Here is a 19,711-nt window from a genome sequence, read left to right as displayed (position 1 = left end):
ATGCGTTTCATTAAACAAACATAAAGTCATGGTTATGTTCCATATAAAATAAAGTTAAGTGGCAATATTCAAAAAATTTATATAATATAAATTTATATTTATTTTATTTCAACAATATTTAACAAGGATAGTACATCCAGACAAAGCTGATCATAATAGGGACCCTTAGTACAATATAATTTGACAAGACAAGTAACATAAAAATACAACACTTAAAAATAACATTTATAAATAAATAAAATAATTTAAAAAATAATTAAAATCAGAAAAAAATGATTTAAAAAACAGAAATCGCTACAAACGCTAGTGAGTTGACCAATCATAATTGACAGTTCGGATAATCCATTGCGTTGACAATAACGTACACCATACGTTTTTAAGGACTGCTTCAAATAGTTATTTTTTATGATGTTAATGTAATCTACATATGTTTCATTGATTGTACCAGCAATATTAGTATTATCATTTCTAAATTGAATCCAATTGCAATTAGATTATTTTATTAACATCAATAAAATATGTTTAATATATACCATATTTTTTAACCCAATATGTTGTCAGAACAACAGCCAATCAGAAAGCAGAAAATGTTGTGTTTTTTTGTCGGAACACATATATTTAGTGGCTCATACAAAGTTTTGATTTGTACTGTACAATATGCGGTTTTCGTACCAATATCAAAGTGAATTCCTTGTTTTTATACCAATATCAAAGTGAATTCCTTGTTTTTATACCAATATCAGAGTGAATTCCTTGTTTCTATACCAATATCAAAGTGAATTCCTTGTTTTCGTACCAATATCAAAGTGAATTCCTTGTTTTTATACCAATATCAGAGTGAATTCCTTGTTTTTATACCAATATCAAAGTGAATTCCTTGTTTTTATACCAATATCAGAGTGAATTCCTTGTTTTTATACCAATATCAAAGTGAATTCCTTGTTTTTATACCAATATCAAAGTGAATTCCTTGTTTTTATACCAATATCAAAGTGAATTCCTTGTTTTCGTACCAATATCAAAGTGAATTCCTTGTTTTTATACCAATATCAGAGTGAATTCCTTGTTTTTATACCAATATCAAAGTGAATTCCTTGTTTTTATACCAATATCAGAGTGAAATAATTCCAAATAATAAAAACCAGAATTTTATTATTATTATTATTATTATTACTGGAATCTGTGTGGCATTTTATCAAAATACTTATCTAAAACCAGAAATTTATATATTTATTAGTAAGTTTTATATTTGACTGGAATCTCTGGCATTCTCCAATTCATTACACACCTACCTAGCACAAAATATAAAGCATCCACCTGTAAAACTATGTGGAGATACAAGGTTTTTATAGAAAGCAATGCATAGTTTTCTTCATAGGGGATATATTTCAACAGTGGTTAGAGCAGTACTTTTTTTAACGCGATTTATATTTTGAAAGTAAATAAAATGTTTTGGCAAACAATGTTTCAGTCATTACTGCCAAAAGTCATGGGTTTATGTCCCACCCGAGAATTACTTCCATCAATTCCTGATTTTTTTTTTCATTTCGCAAAAAGGAAAAACTATTCGAACAACCAATTTCCCTGAAAGGAATTTATGAACTGGAAACATCAATATGCAAGTGCTGAAAGCTTTTGATTAACACAAACAGGCCTAGCCCTATAATTCGCTAGATCAGCAATACACAACCCCATGGAAAACAGATGATGAGGACCATTTTTTAATCAATTTAATCAATGGATGAATATATAAATGAAATTAAATAAAAAATAAATATAATAAATTAGTTTATTACTTTTCAACTTATCGACTTCTTACCAATTAAACCTTCTTCTTCCCTTATAAATAATCCTTATTTTTTACAATTTTTTTATAATTCAAGATAATAAACAGCTAGTATATAAAACGATAGATCACAGAAGATTTCCTTTAAGTGCTTAAGAAAATCCTTATAATAATATTTTACAATGCCATAAATTATACAGTACCTGCTAAAACTCAGTATAGATTATACTGTACTTTTATAACATCATGAACAGATAGCTAATAAAGAGCTTTCCTTTCTGCTCATTTGCATAACAGACAAAAGTTTCGTTAAAATACCTGTTCATTTTGATTTTGCTTTGACAGGAAGTGTAGTACGCAATGCATGTGTCGCGAAAGCAACATATGCATAAGGTACTCTTCCCTGAACAAACCAGAAACATTTCCTAAATTGTCATATGCTTCTCTTACTATACTTTATAGTTTATAAACACTGTGAACCACCAATTACAACGTGGCAACTCAAGACATTGGATTGTACTAATGTATTTTAATCTGTTTTTTATCCTTTTTAAAGTTTTTTTATCGGATGAATACAATAAAAGAAATGAAACAAGAAGGTTTACAGAATCTTGAAGACAAATAAAATAAAATAAATGAGTTTATTACTTTTCAATTAAAATGTTTCTACAATTCTTACCTATTAATTCTTCTTCCTCGACAAGTATAATTCTTTGAGGACACTCTTGGCATTTTTCCTCAGATATACCTGTACCGTAAGCTAGACATTGCACACAGTCACGATTGCGATCACATTTAGCTGGACATGTCTACAAACATCAGTAAATATGATTATGTTCAATTGGGGTTCTGTCCTACAGTAAGCACAAAATAGGTGGAACGGATCGTCTATAGAACGATTCGGTGATGTGTGTCACATGACTTTTAAACTTAAGAAAGTTTTACATAGAAAATAGAAGTATATTATAATACAAATACATTTATTCATCATCAGAAAAATCATTGGAAAAAGTATGGTACTGTATAAATTATTATGGTAATGTACAATGTTAAAATGATGAAATCGGGTCTCAAGAAACCAGAAGCTTTGTATAAAAGAGATCCCGGATTACATGAAAGAAAATAATTAAAATTGAACTAATGGATAATAATTTATTAGTATTTCTATGAATAGGGCATTTGATCAATCCTGATGATGATGACATCATACATTTGAATTTGAGGATGCACTAAAGATTTTAACATAAATGAACTTACATCACAATCCTCACAAGTTGGGCCATCGTAGACCAGTGTTGCATTACACATGCAAACACCACATTCACAGTGTCCAGCGTCATTGCACTATTTTCCAGTAGATGCTAGGCAGTTTTCAATGCTGGTTGGACAACTGCAATCAGGACCACTATAGCCTGGCTTGCATTCACACTGACCACAAACTGACCACAAAATATAAAAAAGCTCTATTTATAATACATTTTATATTATATTAATTGCATTCAAGAAAATATATGACCAGTATATTATCAGGAGCCAGGTTATAACATTTGGCACAAAATTAGTGGGTTGGATTATAATCTAGCTTGGCATTGTAAAACAGGTTAATATGGTAATAACATTTTTATTGAACTGTAATAATGATGACAATGATTACATATATTTTTTAAAACTAACTGGTGATGACACCAGTGTCTGTTGATCGTATAGTGGTTGACCATTATTAGAAATAGAGAAACTAAAATTAACATATAGTACAATAGTTATAAATAACAAATTGACTCCTTGAGTCTCGCCTCCTCCTCTCAAACCCTATATAAGAGACATTCTCTATTTATAGGGTTACATTATTTTTATTCTTTCGCACTTACTAAATTGTCAATTATCATCAGCAACATATTTTACAAAACTTCTTTTTTCCTCTAATTGACCCACTATAGTATACTCACAGTACATACTGTAATAGTTGATCTACTGATATGGCCCAATAAGAAAACTTTAAAATCATATATTTCACCTACTTGTCGCTTGTTACACACATTTCCACATATGCATGACCCTTGACCTGAACAAACCAAAGATGAGTTACTTCTATTGAAATAAATAAAAATAAGATTTGACCAATATTTTTTAAACATACAAGTACATAGGCCTATACATCATTTCATTGATTGGATACTGAAAATAAGAAATCAAAATTATGATTTCTGCCCTCTATAGTTTACAGTATGTGTTCAGAAAATAATGGTTAAACAATTGTAAAATACTCAACAGCAATATTTTTTTTAATGCTTGTATAATGAATAAACACTAGTAAACTAGGTTAGCAGTATATCATGCGTTTCCAAAAAGGAAATTAAGTAAAGAAGTTGAAAAAACAAAATTAACTTACGTGACATGGTAAACTATCTGCAAGTGTTTCAGTTTCGTCTGAGCCAGTGTCATCACATTCACAGACCTCTCCATACCAGCCTTCATTACACTCACAAATACCACAGACCTACATAGCTCACTGTCTGGTGTCACAGACTTGGTACATTCACATACACAATTTGTTATTATGACAACTTTTAGGTTCTCTTCAAATCCAAGAGGTTTAACTGAAAAACTAAATATTTTGATAAAAATTCAAGCACATCATGTACCCTGTAACTTATTAATATTACATGAAATCTTTTATTTGTTCAACCACTGCATATTCAAAGTTAATCATCATCATATCAATTTATTCAATAAATGGACATTTTACAAATAATAATAATCATAATTTTTTTTAAAGAAATAAAATAATTTTTCTTAATGATTAGTATCATATTCATGATTATTCAACATCAATGCCATTATCTTCATAACAACTACTATGTCATCATCATGCTTTATTGCAACCATTAAAATCATCATTATTAATTATGTCACAGCATTTAAAAGAGAAATGCTAGAAACACAAAGCTGATTGTAAATCTAAAAGCCCTAAACAAATTGTTATGTTGCCCAGGAACACCATAAATTGAAATACATGGTCATATCAGTAGGACAATTTTTTTTTTAATCTATTTTGTGTTTTAAATAAATAATATACATTGTAGATTAAATAAAATGGGCAAAACATTACAATAGAAATAGAGGGCACTAAAGAAATGTTTGCATTTAATTACAAAAACAAAGATGTTTGTCCAAGAAAGTCTAAATGTTGATTCAGAAAAAAAATGTTTGGGAAAATATATTGCCTTTAATTTTCATTGTGCTTTTTCATTAGATGCGCATTACAATAAAAAAAAAAGAACCTGACCAAATTTTGGGTTGGTCTGGCTTGGGCAGCAGAAACATGTGTTGTAGGCGTTCCAATGCATGCACCAAGGTTATTGCCTCACTCCTAAACCAATTTCTGAAGTCAAATTCTCTGGACCTCAAAGTGCATACGAAAGTTGATCATGGCTACTAGAGTAAATGCCTCACTTGTGATTGGTAATAAACAATGTAATCATGTCTTACAGGATTTGTTGTACACTCATCAACGCTAACATCCAGTTTAAATTTAATGACATTTCCTAAGCAAATGTTACTACAGTTCTGCAAATTAGGCGTCAATGTCTCGCCATCGCAATAGGCTGAGTAGGTTACATGAATAGGAGCTGTCACCGTGTCTACAAGTTGAATCTCAGATGTAATTTTCTATAAAAACAATTATTTTAATTAATTATGATACTAATAACTAATAAAACATGTGCAATATACAAAATGTGTGTATTAATAATTAGTAATAATAATATTATAACACCACATCTGTGTAAAAGATTTTTTTTAAAGAATTAAAGTAATTTTGAACAAGAAAAAAGTTACTTTAATTGAGGTTAAGTCTTTTTATGTAGTTAAATGTTTAACTTAAATTAAATTTACATCAAACTTTATTTCATTTCATTTATTTTTGTCTCCATAAAAATACAATATAGAAAAACATGGACAAAAGAACAAAGAAAACATCACACAAAACTAGGAAGAGACAGGATTCCTAAAAAGCGAACTTAATCACTATCTAGTAGGTCTCCTATTGCACTGATTGTATAAAAAACATTTAGAATATAATTTGTATAAACATTAAACATGCATATAAATACTATATCAAAAAAAAATTAAAATATATTGCAATATCATTAAAAATCATCAATACTTTATTCATCGAAGTCTGTAGAAAAAGCAATTTTTCAAGAAGTTCTAATGGCATGTAGGCCTAATTTTATTTACACTCAATAAAGGCCTATAAATCAAAAAATTATTCCACAAACAGCATAAATGTTTACTACTGGGAAAAAATCGCAAATAAAAATAAAGGTGCTATGAAAAACTCCAAACTTACATCATAACTACTACGAACAAGTTCAATAATGTTTCTTGAATCACTAGCTAGTGTTCCCACAGATCCACCTGGGAAAAACTCATTTACAACTTCCTGTTGAAATGAAGAAATACAAATTAAAATATACCTCATACTCCGGATGGGACATAAAGCTGCTGGCCCCTTTACAATGCATGTTAAAGAACTTGGTACATTATTCGAAAAAGAGCAGGGTTCACCTCTTGGCGTGCTGATCTGGGTAGATGCTGCACTGTTGGCAGGTAGGTAAATCATTTTTTTCCCACCCAATTTTTGGAATGGAATAACTATTACATGACATTAAAATGGCATATTCAACCATAATTTTTCAGGGAACAATATATATATAAGTAGCAGTAGCAGATATACTAAACCCATGCACTAATATGACTAGCATGTGAAGAATTTTAAAGAACTAACACAAGATACTAGAATGTATTCTATCTTTATGATTCAACATATTCAAGTACCTGATAAAGAGCTGGGTCGTCACGCTGTTTTGATTTTGCTACTGCAAAAATTGGAATTACATTTCTTTCTAATAATTTCTCATAAAGCTGTCCTAAAGATGGAAAATCCTGAAAATAAACAAAGTAAATGTAAAATATGTATATCAATCATACTTTGTATTGATCCTTTTTTTAGCATAATTGGAGAGAGGGAGTGGAATGCATAACAAGTAATTGACATGCGTTTGAGAAAGCGTGGGTTCAGATAGTGCATGCGCCATTTGTCTTGTTTCCCCTCTGATAGAATTATGTGGATTTTTAATAGATAATACAGTCAACTCTCCCAATATCAGAAATCTTTGGGCTGGGCTAAATGTCTGGCAATTCTGGTATTCAGAATTTGTTTTTAATGGTAAAAATTAATTTTTACGTCTGGTTTTGGGTAAGTTTCCAGTTTTCAGAGAGTTCAGTTGGTAGGGTTGACCGTATTATTATTGTAATTTAATTAATTGTGTTTTTATTATTTTACTTGGTTTCAATTTAATCTCATATTTGGACTATTGTCCGTATTTACATAAGTAACACAACAATGAAAAATGAAATCAGAAAAGTAAATCAGAAAATTAGTTACATTTTTTACAGAATGAGTATAATATCCTTGATCATCTAAATGACATTCACCATCGTTTGGTAAGGTCAGCCCGCCAACCTAAAAGAAAAATTAAAAACATTTGGTTGCAATTTTTTTTTTCTTCCACTTATGAACTCACTCATAATGTGAGTGAATTATTTACAATAATTAAATTATGACTAAATATTTTAGCCAGCTACCCTTCAAATGCGTCAGCTACCACTCAAATAATCCAGCAAACCTCAAATGAGACAGCTACTCCTCAAATGGTACAGTTACCCCTCAAATAATCTAGCAAACCTCAAATGATACAGTTACCCCTCAAATAATCCAGAAAACCTCAAATGATACAGCTAACCCTCAAATGAGTCAGCTACCCCTCAAATAATACAGCTACCCCCCAAATGAGCCAGCTATCCCTCAAATGAGACAGCTACCCTTCAAATGAGACAGCTACCTCTCAAATGATAAAGTTACCCCTCAAATGAGATAGCTACCCCTCAAATGAGACAGCTACCCCTCAAATGAGACAGCTACCCCTCAAATGATATAGTTACCCCTCAAATGAGCCAGCTACACCTCAAATGAGCCAGCTATCTCTCAAATGAGCCAGCTACCCCTCAAATGAGCCAGCTACCCCTCAAATGATATAGTTACCCCTCAAATGAGCCAGCTACCCCTCAAATGAGCCAGCTATCTCTCAAATGAGCCAGCTACCCCTCAAATGAGCCAGATATCTCTCAAATGAGCCAGCTACCCCTCAAATGAGCCAGCTATCTCTCAAATGAGCCAGCTACCCCTCAAATGAGCCAGCTATCTCTCAAATGAGCCAGCTACCCCTGATATCTTATACATTTTTCTACAAACCTTGCCATCAAGTGCGAAGTGAAATCCTGCATCACTCATATAAATAATAAAATGTCTTGAATAATTACGCCAACCTATTTGCTCCTAAAAATCAATGACATCAAATGATCATTAAAAGTGTGGAAGGCCTTCTCTTGGTTGGGTTTCATTTTGAATTCATGTTAAAGATGAAAAAAACAACATGAAAATTGAACTTAAGTCTTAATAAAAACAGACTTTAAATAGGCAATTTTGTAGTTCTGATAAAGTTAATCACAAAAAATGTTTTTTAACTTATAAAACTTAGTCAAAAGAAACAGTTAAATTAAACACAAATCAAACAAAACAGTGTAAAAAGTACGATCACAGTAGGCCCACTATTGTATGTCAGAGAAATCAATTATAAATTGTTAATACATTAAAATTAAATTAATAGTATTGACACATCCTTTGATTACGAATACGAATACGAATACGATTGATTGATAGTTAAATCAATATAAACATAAAATAATAAACTACTTTTGATCCATCAATATTATGTAGGTTACACATCCCAAATGTGAGTCATTAAACAAGTAAATAGGTAAAATTAGATACCCTGCAGACAGTAGCTTGCATCAGGGCATCAAGTCCACCCTCGGGTCTATCAAGACTCATCGAAAAGGTTTGATCTTTAAGTGTTCTCTGAAAAAAAAAAGAATATGTGCAATTATAAAAAAGATAATTTGGTATTTAAACAAAGTCCATTACGAAAAGCAAGGCTCAGATTTTAGTCTATATTGGTTGGTTTTCACATTTTTTGGCTTATCGCATGACATCACCATTTTCACTTGCATGTTGAATGGGACCATTGAATGTCACTGTTATCACTGAATGCAACAAAATCACTAATGTCACATGATACAAAATAGTAAATTTGGTATTGGTAAGTAAAAGTCTTCAATTCGAAGAATGGGTTGTTTTGTGTGAGCAAGTGATGTGTTTAATGTGCACTTAGAGCATTAAATCCTGAACCATGTCAGTAGCCCTTAATATAGCCAATGCCAATACCAACAAAGTCTAGGAACTTAACAGAGTGTATTTTACCTCAAATAAATTAATATCAACCAGTGGAATGACATTTCTAAAACCATAAGGTTGTTCACAAAAATCTCTGTCTAGAAAACATGGATTGTCACGTCTAAAAAAGAAACAGACAATGGTTGAAAAATGTAGTAACTACAAATTTAAGCAAATATAAAATGAGTACTCCAGTGTATTTCAACAGTTTAAATTAATATGATTGATGAGTAATTTACAGAGCCATATATATAGAGAGAGTTACAGCATTGAATGGATTAGAAGCCGTGTTTGTGTCCAACTATTCCTATGTAGCGTATGGAGTTGAGTCTTTTGTTTTGAAAATGTATAACGTTCAAAAGGCTTTAATTATCGAATTTAATATCAAAACAATCAATTTGATTAAAGGTTTTTGTTAAAATAATAAAAAAATTATAAAGTTACTGCGAACATGATTTAAAACAACAAAAATAGCAATTTCAGAATGGCTCTGGTTATGCGCTCCATGCACGCTCTACGCGTGCGCGTTTAGTTTGTACAGCGATTCTCTATAGTAATGCATTGTTTTTACATTTTGTTGTTTAAAATCATGTTCGCAGTAACTTTATGATTTCGTTATTATCTTAACACTTTGACTGCCAAACACGAAGATCTTCGTTTTTGGAAACACAACGCTTGACTGCCAAACACGAAGATGTTCGTGTTTCGCGTTTTTTTACGAAATCCGGTAGATAGGTTAATTATTGGTATATACTATAAATATGAACACTATATTCGGTCTGGACCGTCAATATTTTACAATTTGAAAGTAACTAATCTGGTTACGAACGACTGTCAAAATGGTACCTGTCGAAATAACAAACACCGCGCATCACAGTAGCGCGTAGAGCGATGGCTTGGCGCATTGTGTATCGGTCGCGCGCTAGCTATGCCGCCGAAGCATTACAAAGGTTTTTGTGGATTGACATGTTTGTTAGTTATCTGAATAAAAAATAATGGAGTCATTTTCAATATGAAGTTTTTAATTTTATTATTGTATGTATACCCTAATTGTTTTGGTGTTTTACTGAGAATTTCACGCAACAAACTTGTTTTGAAATAGTATGGATATTATCATCAGTTTTGGTATCTAGGCTAGTAGTACTAGGCTAGCCTAGCTTAGGCCTAGTCGTAAAATGATTCCGGACCAACTTTAGGCCTGGTTAACTAGGCCTGGTGTCTTTACTATGTGGATTTTGGCGAAACATTGATGTAAGATTTATGATTTATAAAATGTAATACATTTTTCGATAGTGATAACTTGTTTTTATAGGCCTATCGGTGCCGTGTAAGTAACTTTTTTGTTGTTTGTTGATCTCACCGGGCGATATTTTCATATTGTGATGTCTTGCACAAAATCGCGAATATCTCGACTTTCTTGCGCGAAACTACGAAAAACTCAAAAAGTGGGTTACTTTCATTTTACTAATTACGATTTACATATTGCGATTAAAAATCGTTCTTGGTACCATTGTAAAGCTAAAATCTTTATGATTATTTTAGTCTAAATTACATATAAATCAGATCACATACATGGTTTCAATCAGCTTTAATAAAAACATCGAATTGGGCTAAAAACGCTAGCGGTGGCAGTTTCTAACTGGAAAAACCTCTGGCAGTCAAAGTGTTAACAAAAACCTTTTAAACAAATTGATTGTTTTGATATTAAATTCGATATTTATAGCCTTGTGAATGTTATACATTTTTTAAGCAAATGACTCGACTCCATACGCTACATAAGCATAGTTGGACACAAACATGGCCGGCGTACACACCACGTGACTTTCTAAAATCCATGAACGCAAAGTCGTAACTCTCTCTATATATTATGGCTCTGGTAATTTATAGTATATACCGCCCTCTATAAAGATCCCATAACTTGTTTCTCAACAAGCATGAATTCAATCTTGTTTGAAACTCAAGATTGTTATGTTGTTTTTATTATAAATAAGTGTACATTTATAAGAATGTACACATTTGATTAAAATAACAAAAACTGGTAACATGCATACAAATCAACTGGTTGTACACTTTCTTAATTGTGAATGATCCTTATTATTGACAATGTAGATGCCGCAATACAAACACAGAGACAACTTGGTTACTGTTAATTTAAAATGCGTTGACCTAATATGATCTTCAACGATTAACTGCAATAGTAATCAAACATACATAAGATAAAGGGGCTAGGCCTATGCTAGACCAGAACTAGGCTAGGCCTAGCTAGGGCCAGGCCTAGGCCCTCCTAGCTAGGCCTAGGCTAGGTTGGGCATAATTTATAAACACAAACCAGAGAGATGTAAAATTTTACATCTCCCTGCACGCACAAACATAGCAAATAAAACTGTAACATGTAAACTCAATCAAAGAAAGGGGTACAGATATTTACCGTACAGTTGAATGTCCCTGATATGGACAACTACATTGCGTATTCATTAATGTTTAATAGCTTCTAGGCCTATGTGATTGTTTTATACTGCAAATAACTAGGCCTAGGCTAGTTTAGACAACATCTCAACATGCTTGCATGGGCGCAGCCATATTAATTTTCCCTTAGCAACCTTTTCCAATTAGAGGGCGACAAACACAAAATAATAAAGAGAGTTGGTGAAAAAGTCTTGAAACTACAGATCATTACGTTTTTATTCTAAATAAGTGTACATTTTTAAAAGAATGTACACATTTAATAAAAATAACAACAAATGTTAACACTAGAGGGTGAGCTCGCTCGAGCTCGGGGGGGGGGGGGGGGGGTGGCTGGGGTTGGTTTTTTGGGGAATGGAGGCGGATTTGATTGAGGTAGGTGCTTATTCGAGGGATACGTTTAATGTTTTAGTTTTAATATGGTAATAGTTATAATCAAATAAAATCCTCTAATAGATATGAAAAGTGGTAAAAAAAATGCTTGGTAAATTGTAGTCGATGAAGTCTACTACAATATAATTGTGTTATAAATACAATACATTATATATATATATATATGTGTAATGCGGATGGGCGATTATTATTCTAAGTGATGTTTTATTGGGGAGCTGTTGGGCGTTTATTTCAATAAATACCATCCTATTTGGTATAATTAATACACTATTTAGTTTAAACAACTTTTGAAACCGCGAAACAGTGGGGCGTTTGCCGAAGAAGCACTTGCAACATTGGCAGAAGTATCCCAGGGTCCTAACGGGACTTATAGTCCACAGTTATTCCTGAGAGATTACTCAACAACTCGGCTATCGGGGTATCACTGGGTTTAAAACAAAAGGTCTTATCACCAGTTCTCCCGATGTAATTTTATATACTATTCCCCACAATATAGGCCTACTTTGATGCTTTATGAATATATTTAATTTAATCTTTATTAATTTGCATTATGATTTTTATTTTGCTAATTACCTACTGATCCCTTGACACACGTGGTCCTAAAATAAACAAAATCCGATCCAATTGATTGATTATTTAAAATATTCAAATATATTGGATGTTCAAATAAAGTCTTTAACGGCAAACAACCGCAATGTAAATATATATGTTATGTGTCAGAAATATATTTTCTAGTCATTTTAGAAGAAAATGTTCTATTAAGACAAATATAAAAATGCACATTATGAACACTTTTTGAGACCAAAATGAAAATCATAAGACGAGATATGATCAAGGTCAAGGTTAAAAGGTCAAAAGGTCAGAAGTGGTACTTCTGGTAATTATTTTATAAAACTTGTCATTAAGATAAATATAAATATGTGTATTACGAACAATTTGAGACCATAATTGAGTTTCTAGAGTAAGCGGTTGTCGAGATATATGATATAGGCGGCCATTTTGAGAAATGGTGAAAAACGCATCTAAAAGTCGGACACTAAGTTGAAATTTGTTTCTTATGATGCTATTGACCACATGAAAGTGAAAAATCAAACTTGGCCAAATCGCATAAAGTAAATTACAAATGCTGCCTGACTATTATGTATTATGTAGAAAATGAAAATAGTTATGGTGCTCTGATTTCATTGTAGGCCTAATTTGTGTATTGTTTACAAGCCTAAACACTAAAAGAAATGATCAATAATTAACGTATAGGCCTATGGAATGCAAAACGATTAAATAAAAGCCAAAGTAAATCAGAACACAATTGAAAAACCTAAACAAACAAACTTAATTGAAATAGCATGATTAAACAATTATATGATATTTTTTACTTCAGCACAAATCCAATGTCCACGTGAAACTGTCAAATGTCCTGGATCATATTGCATAGCTAAGCATTTGCAATGTAACACGATTTGGGATTGCCCAAACGGAGAGGATGAAACTAATTGTGGTAAGTGACATCACGCTAGCAATTACTGCAAACAGCAACAACAGAATTGAATTATTCTAAAACGAGTTACGTTTTGTAATTGATTATGTTGTATGTTTGTATTTTAATTCCATTTATGTTTTCCCACAAAAGAGTGAAATTACATTTTTCCCAACAGTCTATTATTAAAAAGTAGTAGTATGTTCATTTTGTGTTGTAGAATCCTATGAATGCCCCGGTATGTTCAGGTGTCATTGTTCTAAAGTATGCATTTCACCATCTCAGAAGTGCAATGGTGTTGCCGAGTGTCCACATGCCGATGATGAATTGTACTGCAGTATGTATTTTTAAATTAATTAAATTCTTCGCGTTACAAACATTGCTTTCTTTGTTTATCATATTATTAATTGTGCTAATTATTTTCTTTGTTTAATGTTGAAATAAGTTTTAACATTACACATAACGAATATTGGTAGTTTGTGACTTTTTCTATAGGCTTTGAATGTCCAACGGGGTGCGTATGTGTCGGCTTAACTGTCAAGTGCCAACGTACAGGATGGAATGTTTCAAAAGCTCAAATGCTCTCAGAATCAACAAGATACATGTAAATATACGTTATTATCTCATACCTACTCTCTGATAAATCAACAACAGCATGCATTGTTCTCAGAACAGCAATGCAGCAGCATTATAATTCGAATAAAATACAGTAGGCCTATTTTATCATTTTGAATCAGGTTTTCACCAATAGAAGTGTATTTCGAAAAAAAATATATTTATCAATCAAATAGGGGTCATTTAATTGCGTAGACCTACAATTAGTTGTACACAATCGCATTACTATTGTTAAAATTATATTACGCATGGGTGGTAGTATTTCGTGCAATTAGATGTTCAATATTGATTTTATCTGTATAATACAACATTTAAAAACGATTGTTATTTAACGTGTTATTTTTGTCTTTTTGTAGCTCTCTTTCGTATGTGGAATCTTATCATGATCGAGTTAGAAGGTCATCATCGTTATTAACAATTAATGATGTATTGCAAATAGAATTTACACGCTTCCAAATGTTAATTTCACTGTATGTAATAAGATTCAACAAGTTTAATAATGATTCTTAGATTACAACCATTCCAAAGCTAAAGTCAAGAAACCAAGCAATATTAAGCAATAGTATAAATTGTGAAAACTAGATTGTCAAAGTTAAAAATTGACCAATTATAACAACTAGATGGTACGCTCGCTTCGCTCGCGTACCATCTAGGTCATGCCCACAGATGGTTCTCGAATACATAGTAATTTCAGCGTAAAAAAACTTGTGATTTCAAATGTACGTACCACGTCAGGACTATAAAACATTGTCGTTTACAGAAACAAATAAATAGACACAATGATTTATGTAGTCAACCAAAATTAGCACCTTGGGAATTACTTCCAAAATGAGTCCAAATTTTTGATTTGGACTCACTTAAACAAATCCAATTTGTGTTTTTTTTTATAGACCTATAAATAATATACCACTAAATAGAGTAAAACATTTCCGATTTAATACTTTGTTAAAACTGTCACTGTCGATTGAAATAGTAAAGTACATGTAAAGATACACCACTACGACGTTTATATTTTTTATATAATTATTAATTAATACAAACGTTGAGAAGCAACTGTCAGTAATATTGTATTATATTATTATGTGTTTATAATCTAAAAGTAGGGGCTACCCACACTCACAGTAATGAAGTTTATTAGTATATTTGTTTATATTATATCTAACAGTACCTACACTCACAATAAGAAATTTTCGATTAAAATGGCGATCAAAAGTGGTTAATACCTATTTACAGTATTGTATTATTCTCCAGGGGCCCATACATTTACCTACTTGGACGTGTTAAACCACGGAGGTATGCATCCATGGTTAAACCAAATAATTTGGAATGTTCCATTCATTGCAAATCAATACATTTTTATAAACGTATATTAAATCTATCAAAATAGTGTTTTTTTTAAAGAAAATCGGCCTGTCTTCAACATTATGATGCTGTACTCGAGCTGTTCAACTGGTTTTCAGCCATTAAAAACAATTATTGTAGGAGGAGATAGCAAAATGCGAAGCATCCTCGTATTATTGTGTGCGGGTATTTTTCAAGATGGACATGCATTAGACAGTGTATACCACGATCGGAAAACACCCTTATTTGGGGCAAATCGTTGAACCTAAATTCGTTTTAATCGTCAATAACTAATTATCGAACTTAATTTAATTAGTAAACAGAGTTACATCAGGTTAAAATCAGTATCGAAAGTACGAACCAACTTTATATACCATCGGGTAAACATTCTAGAAATAACGCGCGATTTACCGAATTTTGCTCTTACGTTAATTTATATATAGATAATAAAAGAAGAATACTTATCCTATATTAATAAGCCTAAATTAAGTATTACTAGCACAAACAATTATACATTGCTTGAACTATTCTAATATGTTTATATTATTTTTATGTTACAGTAATATATCGTGGAATGGAATTGAGTCAATAGCAACGTCCTCTTTTTCGTACCAAATTAATCTAGAAACTCTGTGAGTATTTCAGCATAATTGGGATGGGATTTTAGTAAATAAAGTGCTGAAACAAACTTTTATGTATTTTGCTTACCAACCTCCATCATTGCAGTCGGGTTCTTACCCATCCAATTCACATTTTATATATGTTTTATGTTCAATACGTTGTTAATGAATAACCAGTTTCTGCTTTTTGACAAAATTAATACAGTCAGTCAGTGTTTAACTTTGGAAGAGATGGTCTAATTGTCACTTTATATCTTTAAGGGTTCTATCTGGAAACAAAATCAAATATCTACAGGCTGGATGCTTTGATGGACTTAATAAGCTAAAATCATTGTAAGATTTATGTATTATTAATTATTGTAGGCCTATTATAAAAAAAACATTTATTGTATGTAATAGAGGCTTAAATGACATGTATAGCTTTGCTGTTCCTTTATTATAAATTATGCAATCGGTGATTTGTGTGTGCAACAATAAAGTGCAAATAATTATTACATTGACAATGAAGTTTGACTTTTTAAATAGATTTATTGACAACAATGGACTAGTAACAATTGGACCAAATGTTCTTAAAAATGCGCCATCGGTTGTTGTCATGTAAGTAAGCACACTAACATCATGTAATATATGTAAATATAATTAAGATTTAAAATCAATAATCTTTTATTTCAGCATTTAACACCATATAAAATACATAATATACAAGAGAAAACAAAAGCATCAGTAAAATTCAAACACAATGCTCTCAGTATCATCATCTGTGTACAATAAAATTCAAAAATCTTTTACAGCATCCATAACCATATAAAGCCATATAAAGATACAGACAATTCGACATAATAATACAAAAGCATCAGTACAATTCCAAGTATTAGAAACATTATACTCTCAGTATCATCATCCATGTAGAATAGGCCTATATAGTCCTGAGCCTTTTAAACATGACTGAACAACAGTATTGACCAATGTGTTACTACTCTGTTCCATTCTACACATGAAACCATAGCATGTTTTCCTGTAGTATTCATAAAAGAGGTGACAAACATCTGACTGGTACTACAGTGCCGAAATAAACCTAGTAATTTTCTTAATGCATTATTATAACATACTTGAAGCTCTCTGATATTGGCCTGTGTATACTTGGCCCAACGATTACTGCAATACTTGGTGGAGCAATATCAACGAAATAGACTGCTTTTTACCTCGTCAGAACATTTGTTAAATATTTACGACATAGCATATTCGCTTAAAGAAAGAAAAAAAACAGCATGTTTTTTAGAATGTTATTATGTTTTCTTATCTTATTATATTAAGTCCGTTTAAAATTGCCTTTTTAATGATTAATAAGATTATTGTTTTATGATACATGTAATAAAGGAATATTGTATTATACAAAAGTCAACAACGTGAATACTTGTTAGCTCTGTATTTCTGTCTATAAATGTGAAGCAAAGGTTCCGAGATTGTATCACGTTAACAAATATTTTATTAGTTATTATATACACCACCAAAACACTGCGTTCTGTGTACATATATTTAATATATTCCTACACAACAAATTCCTATTCCTAGATCATAACATCCGTATTATAGCAAACAGTTTTATACAGTAGTTCATTAAGAATTTAGTACAAAGAGCTTTTTTTGTATTGAATTATTACAGACATATGGAAAATAATCTTTTAGAAGATATAGACCCAGATATGTTTAATGGTTTATCATTAACTCATCTGTAAGTAGGCTATATTAACCAGTTATTTACGTTGTATCGCTATACTATCAAAACCTCTCCATTTGTACGGTCTCAACACGTGTGCTTTATTGGCACATAGCACGGAGTTTTGATATTAAAATTGAGTGAATTCCTAAAATTCTTTTTAAAAAAATTACAAAATCTTTTTAAAACAACATCACGGCAATAATGGAACTGTCTTTGTTTATCATTCAATATTCTGTTGCAGGTATACTGATGACAACCAATTCTGTTGCATGGTGTCAGAAGCCACACACTGTGAACCACCTTCTGATATATTTTCGTCATGCGAAGACTTGATGAGAATATCGTTCCTCCGAGTGATGATGTGGATATTAGGTGTTAGTGCCCTTATAGGAAACGCTTTCGTGGTTGTCTGGCGTGTACTAGACAACAGTTACAATAACGTGCAATCATTTCTTATAACAAACCTTGCAATATCAGATTTTTTAATGGGTGTCTACATGGTCATAATTGCCAGTGCCGATGTTTATTATCGTGGAGAATATGCCGTGTATGCCAGCATGGAGATCAAGTTTCCTATGTCATTTCGCAGGTGCGTTGTCTATGACATCCAGCGAGTTCTCAGTATTCACGCTGGTTATCATAAGTATTGACAGAGCAATATCGATAGGATTTCCTTTCAGTAGACTAAAGTTAACCCGCAAAAAGAGTTATGTCATTGTAACTTGTGGTTGGCTGATTGCTGTGACTTTAGGATTTTTGCAAGTCTTAGTCATTTCTTACTTCGGCGATGATTTCTACGGCCGCCCAAGTGTATGTTTGTCATTACCATTAACAAGCACACGATTATCTGGATGGGAATACTCTGTAGCAATCGTGTTAGGTTTAAATTTGCTAAGTTTTTTAGTTATAGCAATTAGTTATATTTACATATTCGTAATCGTAAAGAAAACAGCTGCCTCCGCCAAGAAAAGCGTTTCAAATCGAACAGACGTCAAAATGGCGACCAAGATGGCGATGATTATATTTACTGATTTCTGTTGCTGGTTCCCGATAATTTTAATGGGAATAGTTGCTCAGACAGGTTCATGGGAAATCCCAGTGGATGTTTACGTTTGGAGTGCAACTCTGATACTGCCAATCAATGCGTCTCTCAATCCATACCTGTATACAATATTATGGATAAACGATGCAAAGAAACGTAAAATGAGGAAGTTAAGTTCATTACAATTGACTGCTCACTCAACTACACGTTCAGGTTAGTAAATGAATGGTTCACGCCATTTTCTTTCATTATCTATCGGAGATGATGAAGCTATGATGTAAAAATATTTAATGGTCTTCTATGCCTAAAACGTGGCACACATATCAAATACAGAGCCTTTGCGGGCAACAGCAAGCGCACTATTTAATATTCCGATACACATAAAGATAACTCGAGATTCATCCGCCTTTTGTGACGATTTATTTGAATTAATAGGCATAGTTTTTGGTAGCATTTTGGTATTATGATTTATTATTTAATTTCAGTATTTATTTCATTTCAATTTATACTTTCAGTTATTCCCTACTATTTTTCAGTAAACAACGATAAGGCGACATCTTCATTTAAGGTTGTTCATGACAGTTATAATGCTTGCAATACGAAACAAAACAAACTATCCTCTGCACAGATAACTGATGTGGAACTTGAATTGAAAAGAACGCATCAGTTCATGCACGGTAGACATATATACCACGGTCACGTAGTCGTTGATAATGTTGTGATATACAAAGAAAATGTAAGTTTATAGAAAACTTTTCTTAAAACAACACAACTCATTGAACGTATCTTTTTAAGGATCAAAACGCTTTACATGGTCAGATAACATGTAATGTAATATGATATGTTTTAAGAGTATTTTAAAATGTGTCTATAAAGGGTTAATTCTTCATTTTATATATA

General features: G+C 31.8%; 1 protein-coding gene, 1 long non-coding RNA gene and 1 pseudogene across 2 annotated transcripts; 2 read left to right on the top strand and 1 right to left on the bottom strand.

Annotated features, from left to right (window-relative positions):
* Window positions 1-1,170: 1,170 nt before the first annotated feature.
* Window positions 1,171-10,048, bottom strand: LOC144843361 (integrin beta-6-like). Its single transcript, XM_078700151.1, has 12 exons — window positions 9,990-10,048; window positions 9,171-9,264; window positions 8,682-8,768; window positions 8,103-8,186; window positions 7,236-7,313; window positions 6,626-6,733; window positions 6,138-6,230; window positions 5,276-5,455; window positions 4,176-4,312; window positions 3,805-3,874; window positions 2,466-2,595; window positions 1,171-1,208 (listed from the first exon to the last, which is right to left on the bottom strand). Exons 1-12 carry the CDS (start codon window positions 10,046-10,048, stop codon window positions 1,171-1,173), a joined length of 1,158 nt encoding a protein of 385 aa, XP_078556277.1.
* Window positions 10,049-12,805: 2,757 nt separating this feature from the next.
* Window positions 12,806-19,460, top strand: LOC144842416 (G-protein coupled receptor GRL101-like; annotated as a pseudogene).
* LOC144842727 (uncharacterized) lies at window positions 15,995-16,632 on the top strand. The gene is made up of 3 exons (XR_013612165.1): window positions 15,995-16,061; window positions 16,311-16,382; window positions 16,575-16,632. It is a non-coding gene; the product is annotated as an uncharacterized LOC144842727 (long non-coding RNA).
* Window positions 19,461-19,711: the final 251 nt, after the last annotated feature.

Source organism: Antedon bifida, chromosome 5, assembly GCF_963402885.1.
Source record: "Antedon bifida chromosome 5, ecAntBifi1.1, whole genome shotgun sequence".
Lineage (NCBI taxonomy): Eukaryota > Metazoa > Echinodermata > Crinoidea > Comatulida > Antedonidae > Antedon > Antedon bifida.
The sequence above is the reverse complement of the archived record's forward strand: the minus strand, read 5'-3'. Positions and strand labels throughout refer to the sequence as shown.

What these genes read in the sequence shown, in the direction of transcription:
- LOC144843361 (XM_078700151.1), bottom strand. Translation starts at nt 10,048, where the DNA reads ATGCGCCAAGCCATCGCTCTACGCGCTACTGTGATGCGCGGTGTTTGT. An exon ending in TGCAAGCTACTGTCTGCAGG is followed by an intron (nt 8,187 to 8,681) that starts GTATCTAATTTT and finishes ATTGATTTTTAG; the next exon opens with GAGCAAATAGGTTGGCGTAA. An exon ending in ATGAGTGTACAACAAATCCT is followed by an intron (nt 4,313 to 5,275) that starts GTAAGACATGAT and finishes GAATGTACCAAG; the next exon opens with TCTGTGACACCAGACAGTGA.